General features: G+C 35.5%; 1 protein-coding gene across 4 annotated transcripts in view; it reads right to left on the bottom strand.

Moving 5' to 3' along the window:
- The window catches only part of GABRB2 (gamma-aminobutyric acid type A receptor beta2 subunit), a 136,610-nt gene that overhangs the window by 60,521 nt on the left and 53,212 nt on the right, over positions 1 to 22,877 (bottom strand). For all 4 annotated transcript variants that reach the window (XM_010718904.3, XM_010718903.3, XM_003210320.4 and 1 more), the window contains exon 7: positions 4,014 to 4,096. In XM_010718904.3, the coding sequence (XP_010717206.1) occupies positions 4,014 to 4,096 (83 nt within the window). The remainder of the gene's footprint in view (positions 1 to 4,013; positions 4,097 to 22,877) is intronic.

The following is a 22,877-nucleotide window of genomic DNA, read 5'->3' as shown; positions in this document are numbered from 1 at the left end:
TTGCCCCGTTTGCTTTGGTTTCAGACAGTAGAATACATTTCTTTTATTGCCAAAACTTTAGCACACAGTAGAAAGTGTTTCTGCGAATACATTTCTAAAAAGAAACTGTGTGTTCTTGTTTATTCTAAAGCAATAAAGAAACGTAAAATATCATTGTCACACAGCAGGCATATTCTGAGTTATACTCCAATATAACATAAATATTGTTGTGCCGAATACATTATGAAATGAGAGGAAAAAACTCAAGTGAACTTTAACATCTCTGTATGTCACTATGTAATTAAAACTGACAGAAGTCCAAATTTACCAGATGAATCTAAAATAATTACATTTGAAAACATTCAAATCACAATCATTTCTCTCTGTAATGTTAGAGAACATGCAACATGATATTTTATTTACGTTTATGAATACCAGCCAATGTTCTGCCAACTTCCTAGTACTGCTTTCTGCTTTTTAGCTCCCTCTAGTCTTTTAACTGATTTGCTAAGAAATTCCTTTTTCCTTCAGAAAAGCAGAAGATAGAGAAAATTTTTCAAGAGCATCATCAGAAACTCAACTAACTTTCAAACTACAGTGGCTGAGATAGGAAGCAAAAAGGAGAGTATTTTAGTGGGTAAAGTCAATACACAAGTAATAAAGAACAAGATCTCTGCTGTCTCCAAGTTGGGAATCTAAGAAATGAATGCAGAGAAAAATTGACTTCCTTCTGGTATTATAACCCTGCAACTTAGCATGTTGGGAAATAAGAAAAGAAAGGGAGGGTGGATAGATTACACCACAATAGAAAAGACATTGTAAAAGTTTAGAAGTGTATTAGGAAAACCAAATTCTACATATTTTGGCCCCCTTTACATCTGAGTAAAGCAAAAAATGATAACAGAGAAACAAACTACCTATATATATATATATAATAAAAAGAAAAAAAGGCTCTCAAAACTGATACTCTCTGAACCAATAAAGAATATCCTCTCTTATGTTTTCAACATCTAGTCTCAACACTACAGCAGGTAAAGTGCTATTATACAGCCTCTCCCATTTTATGTTTTTGCTTTAACATAAAACCCTGTTCTACCATAATTCCCAACTTGAAAATGAGTCTAGATCTATGGAAATGTACATTAACAAAAATTGATACTGTCCCCATATTTCAGAAACTACAATTGCACATAGAAGAAAGGTAATCCAGTCAATCCAGGCATCTAAAAAGGAGCTAGACAACTGGCATCAATAATAGGAGTAGAGATAAAGGAAGAAGGGAAAGAATGGAAGGGCATTAGAGACATTAATAATCATGGAAATAGTATAAAAATCTATCATGGCTAAACTCCAAAGGGTTGAGCCAGATCTTTCTAGCCAGATTCTTACTGCATTTCCAATCAAAGTACAATTAACCTGTACTTTATCAAAATGTTTGATATGGGTCTATCTGCGAGAAGACAATTATTAAAGACTGATAAATAATGTGTAAAAAATTTTAAAAGAATAGCTAGTGCGCAGTATAGAGAATGATTGCAAGGTAAGTTTTTTTTGTTATCATTAATATTTGTTAGCATTTCTGTGTGAATAAATTTTGAATGAAACAAGACCTGAAAGCACTGCACAGACAAAAAATAGGAAGAACTGGATAACTTTGAGGTCTGTAGCTAAATTAAGAATGCTGATTTATGTGAAGAGTATTATAAAACATTTGCATCCTTTGGATATGCAAAAATATTTCTACCAAGAGCTAGAACCCACTGCTGGAAGATGACGAGGAAGGGAAAACTTACTATAATGTTCCAGGAAAGGCTAGCATCTAAAGAAGTTATGCAGTTGTGAAAAAAGATAAAGGTGGCTCTCGGACCACATCGATGACAAAGGGCAGGGTAAATGCCATAATGCAACAGAGAATTTAGAGTATGGTTTGTGGTACTTGTTCATGAAGAAGATTGATAAACTACAGCAGCTGCAGAAACTATTATTTGCTAATTCTGCATTTCTTTTAACATAAAATAACAGAATGCTCTTATATGAAAAAGCTAGAACGAACTGGAATGTGCACATTTTATGGTATGAAGCTTATGAGGTGACCACGTTCTTTAGATACATTGTAACAATTACAGCAGGGCTGAGGAAGACATTAACTTTAAAATAAAATAATAATTTTTAAAAAAGGACAGCTGACACAAGCAATGAATACAATTTTATGCCTTCCTGACATGGAATTTAGAGTTTTTGTAACCATCACAAGAAAGCAATGGTGAAAGAAGTGTCCAACAGAACCAGCAGGCCAACAAAATAAGCTACTTTCAGCACGGAGATTATGGAGATTAATCAGTGATTATGACTTGAGTATGTGCATAAAATGACTCAAAGTCACTTTCAGTCTTATTTACTCTACCTACACACTACCATTTTCTCTGAAGCAGTTTATGAAGATTATACACATTTTTACCTGGACAGAGTGACATATATAAAGAGTAATAATTTTCTAAAGCAGCATGAAATTCTTTCAAAGTGCAGTTCAAGCACTACTTCTATCCACATTCTTTAATGACCTTTATTACTGCAATGAAAGGCAGGCCAGCTAAACACAGTATCCTGTTTTAAATCCACTTTACTGCTGTAATGCTACAACTGAGCTAAGAGATAGAGCCACAGAGGAGCTTTCCCATAAGCATCCTAATGGCTATGGGAAATTAAGCATCCTCTTTTTCAATGCTATAATGAATACTGCATATTTCATACCAAATGCAACAAATTCAAGAATCTCTCCGAACCTAAATACAGTTGTAAGAGTACAAAATTCTCTCACACACTACCAGTGTAAAAGGCTGATTTTTAAAGGCTGCAGATATAAAATCCCAAATCAAATGCTATCAATATAACTGATATAATCAACTGCAAAAAACCCCGAAGATTTTATCCCTTCTTAAAAGAGCAAAGTCTATCACATTTGATGTTTGTGTGTTTCAGTATTGAGAAGGGGTGAACTTTAATGATAAAGACTCATTTTGCTTACTACATGAATGTAAGTGAGACAGCAGTGTCACAAGTGCAATCCAGAGATTCTTTAAATTACATTAAATGAATGAAAACTAGACCCAAGTTTAAATCATATTCTTAAAGGCTTTCTAGATCAGTAAAAAGAAGTTCACCCATACCAAGCTCTTATCAGACGCAAGCTGCGTCTGATCACTTTGCTCACACATACACGCAAGAGTCCCATACAATCTTTTAAAATACATATGGTATTTTTTAAATACAGTTTCGTGGATTGTATCTTAATGCCATTACTTTTCATTTGCGTGCTCCATTCAACTTACTAATAGACTCCATCTGTTACATACAGCTCCCTTGAAAAAGAACATGTATCTTGAAACTGCTGATCCGATCTCATTTAGCATCAAGTATTGCACATTCACAACGCTGTCTTTACATACATGAACATGAATTGTTTTGATTTGATGAGTCTGCTAAAGATTCAGCGAAAAGAGGTTTGAAATTCTATTTCACAACACGAGTTTTATCTGCATGGATATCTTGATAGAGACATCAGCTATTAAATCGGGATATATAAGAAGTTGCACTGAATGCACTGAAAGCTTAAGCACAGAGAGAGGTTAGAAAAACAAACAAATCATAACACACCTATTGAAAATACAGTCCTAACCTTTTGCCATCATTTATAAATGGAAACAAGCTGCAATATAGTTCAGCAGTAAGGGAGGATAAAGAACTGATAATAATCCTCATGCTCCTCACATGAACTCCAACAAGGCATTTGAATGAGACTTTTAAAGCTGAAAATTGTCCGTCAAAGCAGAATAACTTTTGCTAATCCTTGTGCCACAAATTACTAATCCATCTGGAAAGCTATTTTTTTGCATGTGTTTACAAGGATCTAAATGTCATCAGACAGAGACAACTAGGTTAGTAGCATATAAAACAAATAAATATATAAATAAAAGGAAATAAAACTGTCTGAAGCAGTTGACCATAGAATAAGTAGGATTTGCAGAAGTACTTACAGCTCTCAATCTCCAGCGTGCAGTTCTGTTCATCCAGCGGATATCTCCGTAGGTCCATCATACAAGCAGCTGTTGTTGTAATTCTAGGAAGGAAAAAGAAGAGCTTGTTAATGCGTCTCATTCCAATCTTTCTTTGACTGCACGCAGTTGAAAGAACAAAATATATTTCTACAGACACTTGCCTATTTTTACTAAAATACTGTGTATGCTGGTTACTTGTAACTAATGCTGTTCCAAAAAGGGTTATGGCACTCTGGTGGGCAAGCAGACAGAGTCCCCTTCATTCACATTACCACAGTACTGCAAGCGTTAATAATGAGCAATCAGTTTATCCTGAAAAAAAATTGCCATGAATTAGGATAGCATTACTGCTTCCATTTTATACTGAAGAAGCCCAAAAGAGGAAGTCTTAAAGAAAAGTGGCAAAAGAAACCTGAGGATGAACAAAGAAAGATGTGTACTTCATATCCTGGGTTAATACTCAAATCCCTTCATATGAAACTTAATTATTTTTTCCTTTGTTCCACAGAGCTTTGCAAATGAACCAATATTTTAGTTTCACATTAACAAGCAAACACTGTCAGGAACGTTTTCATCAAAGGATTAGACCACATTTGTGCCTCAACAACAAACCTTAACACGGGTCAGGCATCTCCCTTAGATGTTGAGACAAACATCTGTACCGTCAGTAAATCTTGTGCGGATAGATCTAACACAGGAATAATCCTAAGCATAATAACATGAATCAAACCACTGTGCTCGGCAGCATTTTATTAACTGTGTACCTGGAAAGCTTCCTAGAGTATACACAAAAAAATCTTTTTTTTTTTCTCTCCTGAGAACATGTAATACCTGTAGCAATTAAAAAAAGGCGACTACTTGACACCAGCCAATATTCGAAAGAACTATATTCCATACATAGTCCAAGTGGAGCCAAGTGGATTTGGAGCATAAACAAAGATGTTTCTAGCCTTTCTTCTTTCCCTCTCCATCTGGTAAGAGCCCTTCTCCTACACAGATTCTAAAGCCTGGCAATTTATACAGCACTTTCAGAGAAACAAAGATTTTCTATGTTAGATATTTAGATTGTTCATAACTGTTCATAAATCTCTTTCACACTCTTCAATTTGACCAAAAGAGACCTTTCACTTGATGGACCTCAGTCTTTCTCCTTAAATACCTACTCTTCTCTAGAAGCAAGAAGTTACAACTGTTTCAGACAGTCTCAAAATTCACTCCACAGTGACTTCAACAATCCTTTCCACAAGGCACCTGAACAGTGTTAAAACAATAAGTATTTCTTGTAGGCATCCTTACTGCTGAACCTAACCACATTTCACTGTCATTCCCAGAAGAAAAAAAAAAAAAAATCAGTCCTGTAATTTCTGCAATGGAAAGAACAAGTATCCTTTGTCTCTTACCGAATGGAAGTCTGCCAGCATTTAACAAAAGCAAACTACTGAAGAATACATCTGAGTGCTTAAGTAAGTTCTAAGTCCACAAAAGATTCACGAGAAACACAAGCCTGGCTGACTAGTAAGTTCTCTAATACCTCTCTGCAATTAACACATACTTCCCACTTGAATCTACAAAACCAAAGTCTTCCAAATGAAGACCTAGTGCTGTCCCCATGCTTTCAAAACAAACAAAACCAAAATAAGCACAGCAATAAAAATCATCAGTAGGGCAGAGTTTCAATCAAAGCAAAACAGTAGTTTACAATGTCTTTAATTGACCTCACTTGCTTATTCTTATCGGTAATGCAAATCCACTGGAAAAAAAATAAAAAATCTGTCCTTTCCTCTCTTCACACCTCCTTATATTTTTTACCCTGACTTTTCTCACCTTTGGAAAATAGAAATAGTTACCTTTCATCTTCAAAATTATTTAAGCAACAAGACTGCCTTCTGATAATTATTAATGGCTTGCAATTCATGGTGAATAGCTAAACAATATTACTAACGAAAGGGCATGGAAGAATTACCACCTTTGGAAAGATCTTAAATTCATGACTCACAATCTATACCTTTTTCAGAGGAAAAAACAGCAGTTCGTTATAGTTAAGAATGCTTGAAGCAGGAATACAACCTCCTACTCAAAGCAGAGCTGTTTTAATTTTCATAAAAGGAATATAAATATTTTTTACACAGTCTGGACTAGTGAAAAAAATATATATATATTTTATTTTCTGTGTAATGTAACCTTGAGAACAAACAATGGACAAAGCAAAAGCTTTATAAAAACAACACTAGCTCAAAGCACTGCAGTCATTTGGAATGATGAGAGAGTAGCAGTGCTCTCATGGAAACACTGCATGAAATGAAACACGGTACAGAACTGTCTCATACACTAATTTTTTATCTGCTGTCAGAGAACAACATTATGACAGTCCATTCTGTGATCCTTAATGATGTAAACCAGTCTTCAGTGCAAAGCAATCTGCACTCCATATATCTTGTAGGGAAAGTGAAGTTGGTGTCAGTAACTCACAATAATTCAGATGACTGATAATTCAGAGAAAACTGAAAATCAGCCCTTGTCTCAAACCTTGAGGAGGCTCCATGCACCATATAAGACTCAGAAAGTGGTCCTGCTCCTTTCTCAGACCAAAGCTGAAGATCATAAGAAACTCTTAAAACAAAATTTAAGAGATGAAAAAAATAATACCGTCCTGGTAGTGTTAATAATTCTTTTTCAATACTACCTAGGGGCTATTTTTCAAAATCTAATACATTTTGTCCTTTCTCTACGTTCAAGTGTGATTTGAAAATCAGAATAGCAACTTAAACAGTTTTGACATCACTGCAGAATGAAGAACATCACCGAGAGACAGGACAGCCCCACTACTGATACGTGGAGACTGACAGAACCTGAATTCCTGTTGGAGCTGCAGTGGCTCTGCAAAGCTGTGGGGAATAAGCAGCAGCAGAAACGTATCGTTGCCCTGGAAGGAAGCAGCTCTGACCTATTACAGACAGAGCAGAAATGATGAGTAAGGAGGTGACAATTTCAGATAGCTCCTCTGAGCAGAGCGGTAGTACAAGAACTCCATAATACACTTCTCAGCTCCAGCACTGACAGATTGTGACCCTACTGAATAGAAGACAAAGCTGAAGCCAAGGAAAATACAAGGATAAATACTTTCTTCAAATGTATGCACACACATTCTGTCAAAGACATAATGAGATTCCACTTCAGATCTTAAGGCAGAATCCCATTCTCAATTAACAGGACCAATCCAAGCTTGCAAGGAAACCATGCTCCTTAAAAGACTGTGGCTCTTTATCATGGACTTCATCAGAGAGTTCTGTGTACACTGGCTGGGAATTGCTATCTGTTTCTCTCAGAATCAGTTACTGAAGTCATGTACTGCAGCAACACCCACTGATCACCTCTGCTTCTCGGAAGCAGCCCTGCTGTGTGACAGTTGGAAGCACTGGCAGCAGCAGCAAGCACACTCTGTTTCAACTATGCAGCAATCTGGGAAAAAATGTAATTCAATAAATCACTCTCCTGAGCAGTAATATTGGATTTAAACATTTTTCAAGGTTGTTAGAAACACTAACAAATCTAATTTTAATTTAAAATACATTTATTGCTAGTTACAGAGTTTACAGATTTTTCTTTTGCCTATTCACATAAAATATAATATTAACATAGATTAAGTGTTGGCTTTCACAACAGATAAACAAGCGATATTTCTACATGTCCATTGTTAGACCAAACATTCAGCTACTGATTGCTACGATCTTTCCATTTCAAATTGTTCACAGAGTTTCTCAATGTGCTTTAATGTAAATAATAATAATAATAATAATAATAATAATAATAAAATGTAGAAACAGTTTTATTGGTGTCAATAGCTTAGGTAGAAAAGAAATCATATACTCAGTTTACACAGAATCTGTAATATACCATCTTCTAATACCTCTTCTCAAAATGTCAGATTTCAACCTAAGCTCCAACTTTTCTTGTTTTTCTTTTCATTTTGGGACTACCAAAATGACATTTAAATATTCTCTTTATTTCCTGCCCAACACTTACATACGTAAGGAGCCCCTGAAAGCACTAAGAGTGCTTGTTAAAGCTAGAAGGCACAACTCTAAATATACAATGATAAAACTTTTTCTACAGGTAATACAAGATAGGGAAGAATTCTTGGAGCTGACAATACACAGGGAGTTGGAAAACATACAGAACTTTTGACATCTACACTTTGTTTTTCAGATTGTTGATTAAAAAAAGCACACAAGATTTTTCAGAGCAAACTAAATATATATGTACATATGCCTGTGATCCTTCTTTCTCAGGATGGGCTGTTCTATCTGAATGTCAGCTCAAAAGACTCATGGAAAGCTGGAGAACTTGGTTGTTATTTTGTAGTAAAAGAATTGTCATTCTGAAGGATCAAATTTTTGCTGAAGATTTGTGTGTAGCGATGCCTAGTTTTCTTCCATCTCTTTTCCCACATAGCTTTCTAAATGTTTTTTAAATTAGATAGCATTGCTTGCTATCCTATCACTAAATCCAAAACTCAGCCACAACATTATATTCATAATTCAAATCCCTGTGTAAAGCACACAACAGGAAAATCTTCAATATGCGGTACAATAACCTCAGCCTCTCCCTGAAATATTACGAGCTCCTCTGGAAGATAACACCAAGGGAACACAATGAAACAGATATACCAGAAGAACTAGGAGGTGCACTTCAGAATTTCAATATTTTATCACTGGGAAATGTATCTTTGTCTTTCAGCATTCACTTCATTTCTCCCTTTAAAAAGAAAGAAATAATGAATAAATAAAAGGAAGATCCCTAAAAAATACATAGGACGTACAGAACATTGAAGCAACATGAGTGTGATGACTGAGTCAGTCCATGAAAGAAACAGCCTTGGAAGAAAGAACCGGTCAATCTCCTCTACTTTTCCAGTTTATAATGTTTTTGCTACATGCCTAACACTAGAAAACTGAAAGTTCTGCTTCCAAGCATTTTGCAAAATATGTTTGTTAATTCAGTAGGAATGACAACATGTCCACTTCACTGAGACAATGCCAGCACTGCAGTAAAAATTGCATAATTGCAGCTATTTTTTTTCTTACAAAATTACACTGCTTCCGCACAAGTCATCCTGCACACAACAGGTACATCACATATACAAAACATCTCTGAACAAGTTGTGTCATATTCAAAAGGAAAAAATTATCATTCTTCAAGTTCTAAGAGAAAAATATTTAATGTGTTTCAGACTGTATGGAACATCTTCACCACAAACTTTCCTAATTCTTGCTTTTCATTTTACTTCAAAAAATTTCAACTTCATATAAGGGTATGAAAAGAAAAAAAAGTCTTACAATCTCTTTAAAAATAGTCTTCTTACTGTTTTAAAATTATGAGTTGGAAGAGCTAGAGCTTTCTCATGAGCAACAAGAATTTGGTGTCTAATTCTCACTGTCTAACTCGCAGTTTGTTCTAACCAGTATGGTGAACTTTATACATACCCAGTACTATCATTTTTTCTTCTTGGATTATAAAGATACAATAGTTAATTAAATAATTGAAAAGTTAAAGGAAAAAAAAAAGGAATTATCTTCTTCAGAAAATATGTACTGCCTCAGTGAAAAGATTCTGCAGATAATGGTGCTACTAAAAATGTAGAAGAAACAACACATACTAATAGTTAACTAGAATGAAATTGCCCACAGACCACCCCTTTATTGGGTCTTCAGAAAGCAACAACTACAGTAGCACTCCAATTCTTACCACAACACTGGTACCTGCATGAAAGTCTTGTTTCTGTCAGAAATTGTATTCAAATGTAGAATCATGTGCTTCTTATTAACAAGTGTGCAACTTCTCCATTCCATCCCAAAAATGTTAGCATAAGCCAATCTCCAACAAGAGCTGGGCACAGTTGCTGACGAAACCTTCCTACAAGGCAGGTGGCACTCGTGCTGACACTATCTACAGCTCCTTCCTCAGCTAGTGATGAACTCGTGCCCAGGACAATGATCTTACAAAGAAATTGCATTTATTTATTCTTCATTTTCTTAATTTATGTTTTGGGACAGCAAAATAAAATCACAAAATATCACCAATACTATTACTAGCAACTTGCCTATTCAGGAAAACATTGAAGTGGATGATCTGACAATACGGTGTTTTCAGATCTGAGGAGAAGGAAATTTTTACCCAACTTAAAAATTAATGTGAAAGTCAAAACAACCTTCAGCAAAAAAGGCAAAAGCTGAACTATGATTTCAGCTCATTTAGTAATTCTTATAGAAGCAGCAAGATAAGAGCTCACAGTGCCTTATTCCTCTGGCTTTTGTGAGTCAGAATAAGAAGACTCATTTTCCACAGGGAAATGTCAATAGAAATATTAAATTTATGTGGGTTCTTCATAAGCAGAATTACCCTCAGATCCAAAAAGGGAAAAACAAGTCAGTTTAAAAAAAAAAATCTATAATGCAGACTTGAAATTATCGTGTTTCTTTCAAGAACTTTTAAAGACAAGCAGTGACCTGTAAAATTCTAACCCTCAGAAAATTTGAAGACAAAAGTAAAACAAAGTCTCCCTGAGCTGAAGTGGGACTGTTACTTCAAAAGCAATCAAACCAGATGACAAACTGTCAAAATTAAGGCAAACTCTGAAAAGTGCTACAGAATAACAGACATGGGTTAATCCTTATTAAATCAATTATGATTAGAAAATTTCAACCACACAGACTGGAACAAGAGGATAGATCCACCACCTCCCTACGTGGCTGTAGAATTTCAGATAGACCAGTTCTTTCTACATTTTTTTCCCCAATAAATAACTCACTAAGTTGCTCACTATCAAAAGCTTCTACACAATCTGAAATAGAATTTTTTCTCTGCAGTCAACGTTGAAAGCACAAGCAGCAACTAAGCACATCAGAAAGATTTCCACTGTGACATAAATAAATTCTCAGCTGTCTTCACCTCCCTCCTAAATCTTAACCCAATGCAGCCAGCAAAAATTTGGAATGAGAAAATTCCCAGTTTTATACTACCAGGAATCAAGCTGATTAAACCTACTGTATTAATTCAATAGAACAACCCAAATGTAATTGACTATTATCATTAGATCAATATCTCTTGCTTAGCAAATAAACATATCAATTTTGCTCTGGTATTTAGGGAACAATAAGAGGCACTTGTCCTCTACTGACATTCTTTCAAATATCATTATAACATTAACTGTCAATAAAGAGAAAGAAAGAATGCAAGCAAGTAACAGGGATGATCTTAAAGTCTCAAAATATCCTATATATTGCCTTCAGACTTTAGGCCCATAACGCTAGGAGATATTAACAACACTGTTATCTAGATACAGCACAGCGATACTAAGGTATCATTTCACTTCCAATTTTACCAAGTGACGAATATTTGTAATTAGCAGATGGTAAGATTTCACCACCACCACTGTTGCAATAAGATATTTGGCACCGAACTACTTGATTGTATTTACTTATTTTTGAAAGCTGTGATGTCAGCACATCATGAACACTTCATAGAACCATATCATTGGCCACTTTCCACAGCCAGTTTTCAAAACCATTAACGCATATATTGAAAGTGTATATAAAGCAGTATTGATGGCCTACTTTGAGGCATTAGAGTGGTATAACTGCCATAATACATAGCAAGCTGGACTGTCATGTAGAATTAAAAGGGGCACTGTGAAATTACGAGCTTGAGGGGAGGATTTCATGGCTCTTTCTGAGGCCATTGTCACGTCCACAGACTAGTTATTACTGAACAGATTGAGTTTATCATTTTGAGTTTCCACGTGAAAAAGCTGTTCCCTATAAAAGGCAGTAATGTATTAGAATAACTCAATTTTTTTTTTACTGAAAAAATAGGAAAACAAACCCAAACCATACTTTTATATTAAAATTTGGTTTTAATACCGATGTTAATTATGCACCATATAGCAATTACATCATATACATCTACTTGTAGAAATATAGATCTGAAACCTTTCTAGACCAAGGCATGTTAAAACACTTCATAGATATCAGATGCTGAAACCTCATAAAACTGCAAAGGGATGGGTTAAGAACATTTCTAAAACAAAATGAATTCCTGGGGGTGACATAACTCCATTAATATTCAACAGTCACATTCTTCAGGCCAATGCAGTTATTCAGAGGACACTTCCAGCTATTTCTCTTGCTCTTAACATTCCACAGAAACCACTGATCACCTAATGTGCTTGCCACTGTCTAAAGTAAGAGGCTGATAGTGCACTACTAAGTGCATGGGAGGCATTATTATCAAATGAAGGAAGACAAGAAGCTATCCCTATTAATTGGGCTGGAAATGCTTGGTTTTAATTCAGTGTTGTTTAATCTTAGAAGAAATGTTTTGGTTGTATTAATAAAGACAGGTCATTTATTATGTAGAACATAGATCTATTTAATATTCTTAAACCATGGATTATTTAACATTGCTGATTTAGTGTTCATATTTATTCTTCCAATTTACTTCAGCAGACATTTATATATAAGATATGATATTCTGCTTGGCATATATGCCTAATTGAATCATTTAGTGGTTTATGGATGTGAGAGAGGACTGTAAATAAAGTGAGTTTTCTTTTTCTTCTTAAAAGAGAACTAGCACATGAAAAAAGCAGAAATCCATTCTGAGCAAGTGAGAAGCTGTGTCTGGCGAAGAAGTAAAATACAAATAAAAATTGTTGGTATATAACTACAGAAAGTATTATATTTTTACCATTCTAAAAAAGTATTTTGAAAATACATAAAAACACTAGGAAAACAGTTCACTTAAAATGACAACAAAAATTCTTAAGATTAGCAACAGCTTATTCCAGTTAATGCAAATAACAGCTAGCAAAAAAAAGCAGCAGCTGTAAATTACAGAGAAACATTGTGTAAAATATTCTGTATGTATGGACAAACAACTAACCCCCAGAAACATAAAATTACAGAATTTCACCCTTCTCCTGTGCCCTGTGTGTTCACCAAGCAGGAATGGAGATCCCCCACCAGAATTAACAGCCAGATCAGGCACATTCAAGCTGCCTTTAATGCATCTTCTGTTTGTATGGTAGCCATGTACCACATCTAAACAATTATTTCCATCTGAACACTATTTAATTGAGGACAGCTAAAATTTAAGGGATAATTTTCAGCCTAATTCACAGTATAGAGTCATCAAATGACACATTCCTATTAGCAGAAATTGATCTTAGTAAAGACACCTATAAAGGAAAAAAGCATATACACGACTCTTTTGGAGGATCTGCTGTGATAGAACAAGGGACAAAGGCTTCAGACAGAAAGAGGGGAGATTTAGATTGGACATAATGAGAAAGTTTTCACAATAAGGGTGGTGAGACACTGGCACTGGTTGCCCAGAGAAGTGGTGGATGCCCTGCCCTTGGAGACCTGCAAGGTCAGGCTGGAGGGGCTCTGACCACTGATGGAACTGTGGGTGCTCCTGTTCATTGCAGGGAGTTGGACCAGATGGCCTTTAAGGGTCATTTCTGACTCAAACGTTTTTATGATTCTATGAAAATGCTACAATGGAAAGAGCAATCCTTATTCAAATGAATATGGATTATGATAAGTCTGACTTACAGACTTACAGACTTACACAAACTATGAGCAGGTTATTCTGAACATTTTATCTTAAACACTAACTCATGTTCCTCCTCAGGTTATTCTGCAGATAGACAACTGTAGAGAAAGCTCATTCATCTTATCAAGATCCCTTTCTTTCATTTTCTATTTTAATGCTAGTCAGATCCGTAGGTTTCTACAGTTACTTACCGGCATTTATGATCAACAAAGCTAATTACATTTGGAAGATACGTGACTCTGATCTGCCCAACAGGCTGGGATGATTCTGTACACAAGAGTTCAACTGATTCTAATCAGTTTTATTCAGATCTCTGTTTTCCATATACTTCTGCATACAATATTGCTTAACATTTTGTATATTCCAATCTGGAACTTCCAACACTTCATGTATTATCAATGTATTAATTCAACTTCCCCGTAACATGAATTTTATTTTCTATATTGCACGCTTTCATAATTTTGTTTGGAGAACGTGTTCCTTACTACTTATCATCTACCATTCCTGTAGCTTGACTGTTCGTAAGACCTTTCCTTCAAAGGAAACTTACAATTAGAACACATCTTAGGTACATGAGCATATTGAAAAATATCAGTCATACATGAGTACGCTAAATATATGGGGAAAAAAAGGCTCATCTCAGATACGTTGGACCTGTTCTGGAGCCATTCATTCCATATATCCAAGAACCTTTTTAAAGTGGACACTGTGCTGTAGAAAGTGCCTTTTTTTTTTTAATACTGTCTCTAAAATACCTTCTTATCTTTACTTAAAGTCCTTTGTTCATAAACAATAGGACAACACTTGCTGAAACTCAGTAAATCAAATTCACAGCAATGACCATTATCTCAGGAAAACATTTAGTTGATTAAATGCACAGGTGCTTTTAGGTGAATGAAAGCACCGGCATAAGCCTGCAAGGTGAAAGCATCATTTGCACAGTATGTTCAGCAGACTCAGAGGCACAGCAGTGAGTCCGACTGTCTCATGTCCAGTTTCACAAATTCTTACTCATTTCTGAGCCCAGACATGGAGTAACAGCCATCCAGACGCAGCCCTTTGGAATGATGCAGGTGTCTTTCCACAAACTCAGTCTGTTTGACAGGATTTAAAGCAGGAAATTTCCGGCAACAAAATAAATATGTTCCAGGATTCATATTTATGAAGCAGGAATTTCAAAACTCAAGAGTTTAACTTTGTTCTCCAGTGTCAAATCTGGTGTTTATCAGAGGACTCTCCACTGCACATGGTTTTCAGATGTTATTTTTCAATTCATTATGAATGCCAGCATGTCAACACTGGTGTTTGATATCATATGATAGTAATAGGACATGACAGTTTTCATCAACAACTGGGGTAGAACGTTTTAATTTTCTTAGTGTACAAGTATAATAATAGTTCACATCAATCCCAGTGTGAAGCATAATACTTACTGAAAAGATGTTCAGAGTAGGTTTTTTTTTAAATAATAGCTCAACAGAAAGCCATAGCATGGATATGGACTTCAGGTCAGCACTGCTTGCAATATGGGGACAGTCGGAGACAACTGCTATACAATGAACCAACAAGCGTGTTTCTCCACTGAGAAAAGTGGTAAGGCACGTGAAAATTATTTTTGCCACGTCTTGAGCAGGTGAGATAGATCTGTATAAGCCAGCCCCAGCATTCTTCTCAAACTTATTCATTTCACAATACTTACTCCCATCTAATTAAATGTTGCATAGGGTGAAATACTCAGAAATATCCAGAAGCTTTTTGTTTGTTCTATCACAAGATTTCAATATTTCACTTAGAAACTTGCTTTCAGATACTTCAGACATGGACTAGAATTCATCACTAATGTCACACATTACTTACAATCATTTAAGTTAAACTACAGCTACTGACTCAGCAAAATGTCTCTTATAGGCGCTAAACCTCATTTCTAAACACAGATCAGAGATTTAGCAAATAATACCAACAGTTTAATAAGTTTATCGTTAAGGTTAAATGCCTTTTCCCAGTGTTCTTCCAAGCTGAAAAATAATAGTCTAATCATAGGCATCCTTAACGCAGTATTGATGCTCATGCCCTTAGAAATTATATGGAGCTTACTAACACTGTAACTCACATTATACAGAACAGAGATGATAGTTATCTCACTCAAATCTGCTGCATTTTTCTGAACTTTCAATACTCAATGATCTGAAATCTACAACACCGAAAGCATGCAAGTATATCTGTGCAGAGGATCTCTCCCAGCTTTTCGTTTATCCCAATAAAGCTATTTTCTAGTTAGTCAACTTGTTTAGTAACAACTGCAGTGCCTTAACAAGATCCCAGTAACTTTTCTCCACTTGGAACACCAGTATGACTCCGAAATCTAGAATGCCAGCAACTCAACCGCAAGTCAAAATAGTTGTTACACAAAGCCTTTGCTGTTGCATCAGTGGTTGGTAACAGAAACCACGCACTGGGTGCAAGCCTGCAACTCTTTGAAGAGATAAGTTCCTTCTAGTTTCACCTCCCTCGAGTATTTCTCTACTCATATTTTGTGACCGTTTCTTTCAGGAATCTTGACAGTTACCTCCTTTAGTGTAGCACTTCTCTCTGACTCAAAAGCTAACCAGCTCCTGTCCCCTTCACAAGAAGCTTCAAGTACAGAGCTATGCTATATCACTACGGGCAGTATGCACACTTGATAAGAAACCATCAGAGGTAGAACTCCGTGACAGGAATGGAACCGTTTTCTCAGATTACACAAATGCATTTTAAAAAGAATTCCGTACACTTCCTTTGAATGTTCCTACACAAATGAACAACAAAATAAAGTAGGAAGACCAAAATAAATTGTCCTTGAATTTGCAAATAACGGCCTAGGAGTGATACTTCAAAGTAAACAAGACTTAAAATTAAGAACACGAAAAAAGATAAAACCAGCGAATTACAAACCCAACAAATGTTTGAACACAGGAAAGCCTACTTTTCTGTGAAAGAAGTAACATCCGGATGTGTAACGTGGTCATGACAGATATGACATCAATGAAGAAATTAAGTTTTAAGGAATTATCTTTATCAGTTGTGACTTAGTTGTTGTTATTTTTCCTACTGTTTCTAACAAACCATAAGAATTAATATGAGTAAGAAAGAAAACCAGAACAACATGTAAGTAGTTATTTCCTATCATCTGCCACATACAAGCTATGCTTGATGTCTAGTAGTTCAAGGAAGTCCTTAAAGTGAAACTGAAATATCTATAAATCTTGGGTTGTTTAGCTAGAAATGTTTGTGAATCTTTGGAACACAAAGACTGACACAGTTACCCAAATAAAACAGGCACTGCAAGTTTCACATGAAGGAATGAAGATGAAAATCCAGTGCTCATGGCTGTTATTTCCTTGAAGGTTTCAGTCAAAGCTTGGCACAGGTATGATTAAAACAAGAAAGCATACATCCAAATTCTGCCTCTTAGCAACAGAATATAATCTTAGTTCTTGATTTAAAAGACAGGTGATGAATCACAAGTCTTCATAAATAAGGAGATGGCAATACACCCTCTTTGCATGGTGTAAATGTCGTGAGAGGAGGAGATGGAAAGCAAACACATAGCTGAGCCATTACCATCTGCACAATTAATATATGTTCTAAGCAGCAAGAGTGTAGGAGGAAAATGCATCATCACTTATGACTACACAGTCATTAGCCAAGATCCTAATCTTCACAAACGAATTAAAAACTCACCATTTACTGTGGCTGTCACAGTAGCTCCATAAACAAAAGAAACAATGGCCCCACTGGATTTGGGTGAAAACCGTGCATTTTGAAGTGGTTGTTAGTAAGCAGAAGCATGACATCAAGATAAATTGGTAATTTAATGCTGCTAATCTAAGGCAATAACTGCTCCCTCCCCCTACTTCAAGCAGTTTTCACTATGAGGAAAAAAGAAAACAGAGCACATGGCGAATTTCAGAGCAAAACAACGACTAAGGAATAAGCAAGGTCTGTAACTGGATGAAAAATTGACCATGAAAATACTACTGGCTTTCCTAAAGGTTTATAGATTGTATAGACTTTACAATAGGAAATTACTGAACAGAAAGTCTGGCTAAGCATGCATAGATGGGGCAAATAGTAAAGCTGTTAAGGAAAGTCAGAAGGGGAGAGGATAATGCTTTTCTTTAAGAAAAGAAAGGAGAAGAGAGCTTTACTAGTGCTAATATGATCAATTAGAAATGGGGCAGAACCACTCATGTTGCCACACTGCTGTCAGCCACCGATGTATATTTACCCATCCTGTTTATTTTCATTTGAATACAATATTAAAAATGATACAAAAGAAAAGCTCAGACCTCCTACAGGGACAGAAGGGAGGCCCTTTCCCATTCCCCTACAGACTCTTTGCTAACACAGACATTTCTGCCTACACTGAGAGGTACTTGTTTGTCTAAATGGGAACTCTGCCAGCTTTCTGGCTATGAGATGACTTCAAGACAGACCTCTTTTTTGGTAAATAAAAGCTACAACGCAGAGCTGACACCTTAATCTCTTAACTGATATCATACTTTTGAGATGGATTACAAAAGATCATTTGTTAAACTAAATCCAAGCTATCAGCTTATTTTAAACAACACTTTGAACATCGTCTTTTCCATGGCCAGTGAGAACTGCCAAGCAACAAAAAAAACTATAATGAATAAAACCTTTCACTTATTCCTTCCTGCTAAGACTAACAAATATAAATGCACTCTCATTTCCAGAACTTTGCTCTCAATTCAAGTTGAATTAAAAATCTGGAATTATCAAAATGTCTCTTTCTTCACCTTATTCCTATAAATCTTTGTGTTTTTCTGCTATGGATGGAACATTTAAGCTTGGCATATTTCCATCCCATTTTGCAGACTTCAGAAATTCAGCAATACAAGAGTGATATTTTGAGATATTTGCTCAGGTCAAATCAAGTTTTCTAGGTTTATCATCTGAGCTATCAGTAATGTATCTAGCATAAGTCAAAGCGCAATATGCAACAGTTCCATTACCTTATGAAACAAAACTAAAAGCCATTCCTGCTATTTAATTGTGCTGGCAAACCTAACAACAAGAAGAAAACAAAGAAAAAAAAACAAAATCTATGTGAGAAAAATTCTTTTATCAATGCTTTCTTTTCAATCATAAGGTTAAATCATATTCACCTTTCCCTTTCTGAATTTACATAGTTCAGGCATCCCATCTATTAGTCATGTACTTCCTAATTGCCTTTTATTCTTCTAATATCTATTCATTCCTCTGAATTAATTTCCAAGATTCTGTAATCGCTAAAATGAAAAGTAACAATGTTTTCATTCTTGACACCAAACAAACATTACTCCCCAGTTCAGTAGGGTTTATTCTCTTGTAGGGGTTGTACTACCACGAGTACAAAGCGTATTTTCCTAGCAATGCCATAAATCATAGATATAGATTATATAGAAATTAAAGCTGCATTGAAATAAAATGAACAGATTAAGCTTAAAGAAACTTGAAAGAGGCGAGGACCAGACAAGATGTGACAGGTGGAGTTAGAGTCTATCTCGTTCAATATACGCAAAATACAGTACTCAAGGATAGAGAATACTAACACAAAAGGATCAAAAAAAGTACCATATCACCACAATAGCCAATTCACCCTTGTGTAATGTTTTTGGACAGTTTTGGAAATCACATAAAGTGTTAAATGTAGCAATATAAATAGCACCATTACATTTAAACTCCTTGTAGAATTTGAGTCCATCCAACTAAGTCAAAGGAGATGGTGACAGAAAGTTTGGCTTCAACATCATGTGCATCTAAGTGGGTACCTAGAGAACAACGTGCAGAAGGAAGATTGCTTTCTAATCCTTGTGTATAGAAAGATGTTTTTAGTTTCAAAAAAATGGGGTTTTCATCTCCTCCCCTTCCCCCCCGACTGTTTTAAATGTACAGCAAAACCCCTAGAGAGGCATGATTTATTTTTCAAATAAATATTTCCACAACAAAACTTCTGTTGAAGGTCTACTGAAGTTACATGAAAATAACAAACGACATCTCTGTCTTATGGCTATTCAATTACTTCTTTAAGAATCCAACAGTAAAAAAATGTATAGCAGTCAGAGAGGGGATGACATGACATTTCTGCAGTAACGCTAACACTATGAAAGCATATTTAAACGTAATTAAGGATAACTATAACAGAATATTTCTAAGTATTATGTGATTTGGAGGTCCTCTTCTAGAAAATGCCAACAGACTAAAGATGCACGGCACTAGTGAATGTTAGCTGAGATAAAAATGTAATGATCTGTCATGCAGTTGTGAAATAAACTTTAGTGCACATAATTTAATAAATGTAAAAAGCAGAGGAATGATCTTTTATGTTTCAGTAAGTGCCTCCTTGCCTGAGTACTATTTCCCAGATTGTGCACTCATTGCCATCTCTGTTTTTTTGCATACAGAACCAGACGGAGTAGATAGATAATGAGAGATGATGATAAAATGAAAGAAACATATCTCTGAAAGAATGGAGCTTAGCAGCAAGGTCTATCAATTATTTACATCTTCGGCTGACTATATAAAACACTCTGTAGTCATCATAATGTTGGCAGTTTATAAGTTCTCTTCAAGTCGTTTTCATTGCTTGAAATTTGTAATATCTTGGTAAAAAAAAATCTACAAAGTAGATTGCAATAAACTTATGCTTATGGTAAATTAATGTTATGTTACTTTTCCATATAAGCAGAAGCATTTAGAACTTCAGAGTCTTTCTTTCTTTGCAGTATCAGATATATTGGCTTGTTAAGATAAATGGCTAACATTAATTTAAAATAAGAAGCAATTTAAAAATATGAAGATAAAATATTGTTAGTAATGGTGTCTCTCACACACCAAAATACATGGTGGTTATTAATTGACATTCTGACCCATGAAAAGGAAATCATCTTGTCCTAAGTCAAACGAGTAAGGAGTCAGAGAAAACTCTACCATTTATCACTTCAGTCCTAATGTCCCTTATGTATCTATGTATAATACACTTCGATGCAACAGATTTTAAAACAATTAAAAACTACTTTGCAACAGTAAACTACTTTCAATTCTTAACTCAGAAAGATAAAACACCATAACAGACCTTAACAGTTTACAGACTAACTACATTTATTAGAGTACATTTGAACCCCCAGAATCCAAAGGCAAACGACTGTAATTCCCTGTGATCTTGTACCGAGAATGCTTGCTACTGATTTTTACAGTTTAAGAGTCCTAAGAAAGTCCATGAGAGGGAAGACTGCAAACCAGAACATTTTGGTCCTAGCTATACTTCATCATTTTCGGGTAATGTACATGAAACATATCTCAAAAGCATTTCCCCAGCAGCTATTCAATCCTGTGTTGGTTTTTTTTTTTTTCCGTTCTGATGCTGAAGAGAAAGCACTGTAACATTTTTCAGTAACTTTTGAACACATTTTCAATAAATGCTTTAAATAGGCAACACACAGTCATGTAACACCTTCTACAGTACAACTGACAGTCTAGCAGTGGTTATTACCCTGCAGAAGGCTTTGAGAGAAGTAGTACATTTTTTGCATTAATCTGAAAGTCCTTTAAAAGGCCATATGCCTCTAAATACCTTTGACTTTTAAAGACAAAATTCGGAACAAATATTTTGAAGTGTCCGATTTTTTAAAAGCAGTCTCAATGGAGACAGTCTTGTTGGCATATTGGCATATTCTATAGTCTACAATGTAATGATCACCCAAATAAGAAATTAGCTGGGAGAATGACACGCCCTGGCAAACCATCCCCATGAAGTGCTAAATCTGGGTTTGCAGTTCACGTGTGAGAAGAATTTAGGGACACAAACATTTGCTCTTTTCTGTTTCAGAACTGAGAGCATTTGCAGACTACAAGTCATGGGGATCTATAGGATATAGATGATGCCCCCTGAAACGTCACCCACTACAAAGACAGCAATTCGTGAGGGGCCAGGCTGCAGGTCAGGTCACTGCAGTAAATGCTAAGGTCCTTTCAGTTCTGACACTGAGCATGCCTGTAAGTTAGTTCTTCATGATTTGATCTTGTAGTCTCCCTCCAGCCCTGAGACATTTTTCCCATCTGCTCGTACAGATGGCACAATCAAGTGAATTTAAAACAATGTTTTTCCGAACTTTTCTGTTTTCTCTCTCCTTAAATTACATGGTTCTAGGCTAATAGAAGCAGGGACTATTCCAGGGATGCCAACTCAGAAGGAAATGTGTGCAAATTAACGGCTACAGCAAATGCCCGCATTGCAGCCTAAACAGCTAACATAACAACCAAGGATAAGCATGGCTTAAAAGCACTCTTCTGCAATGTTTACACATATCCCTCGAGCCTGGAGAACTTATCTGACAATACCACAAGAGGAGAATTTCTCGCGATAACCTATTTCTCCATGTCTAAGCAGGACCGCATATTGTTCCAGGAAAAGCTTCCCTGAAGTACTTTGCACATTGAGGGCCAAATGAAATTTACATTTGTGGAGGAATCTAGAAATATGTATCTAGTCCCAAGAGATACAGAAACCACCTGGACTTTTCAATTAAAAAATAACAGCTAGATTTCAGGAGTTTAGAAAATTATTTCTCAAAAACTATATTCACCGTTTTGTAAAGCTCTGTGACAAAACAAGTTGAAACAGCAGGTAGACAAATGAGCTGTTCTCTTCAAAGAAAAACATCTTAGAAAAAATAAAAAAAACCAAAAACCTGGAGATATAATTTAAACGAACAAGAACCTCCAGTACTTGCGGCTTCCTAAAACACTTCTCAGAAAAATAAAAAATCCATTCATTTAAGAAGTAGTTTCCAAAATTTTATTGCAATGTTCATCAAAATGTAAAAGAAAAATTATCTATAGAATCACAAGAACAAATCTGCGTAAGAAACAGAAACAGGGGAAATAAGTTTTTTCTAATTCTAAACAAGAGACTCATTTTCCTTCCACACGCAAGGCCTTAAAGCTTCACTCTTAATGCTTTATGATCCAGTCTCAACATCCATCTCAGAATTCAGACTTTTAAAAATATGCTAAAAGAAATTTATATGATATATATCTACATGCAATCTATATATACATTATGTAAACATACATCTAAATCTACGTACAGCAACTATAAATACACATTTAGCATCCACCTCATTAGCTGAGGCTCTATCAGAGCATTCTGCAGTAAAATTTTATGAATATCTATCCTAAATAAAA

This window comes from Meleagris gallopavo, chromosome 15 (genome assembly GCF_000146605.3).
Source record: "Meleagris gallopavo isolate NT-WF06-2002-E0010 breed Aviagen turkey brand Nicholas breeding stock chromosome 15, Turkey_5.1, whole genome shotgun sequence".
In the NCBI taxonomy this organism is placed as follows: domain Eukaryota; kingdom Metazoa; phylum Chordata; class Aves; order Galliformes; family Phasianidae; genus Meleagris; species Meleagris gallopavo.
The sequence above is the reverse complement of the archived record's forward strand: the minus strand, read 5'-3'. Positions and strand labels throughout refer to the sequence as shown.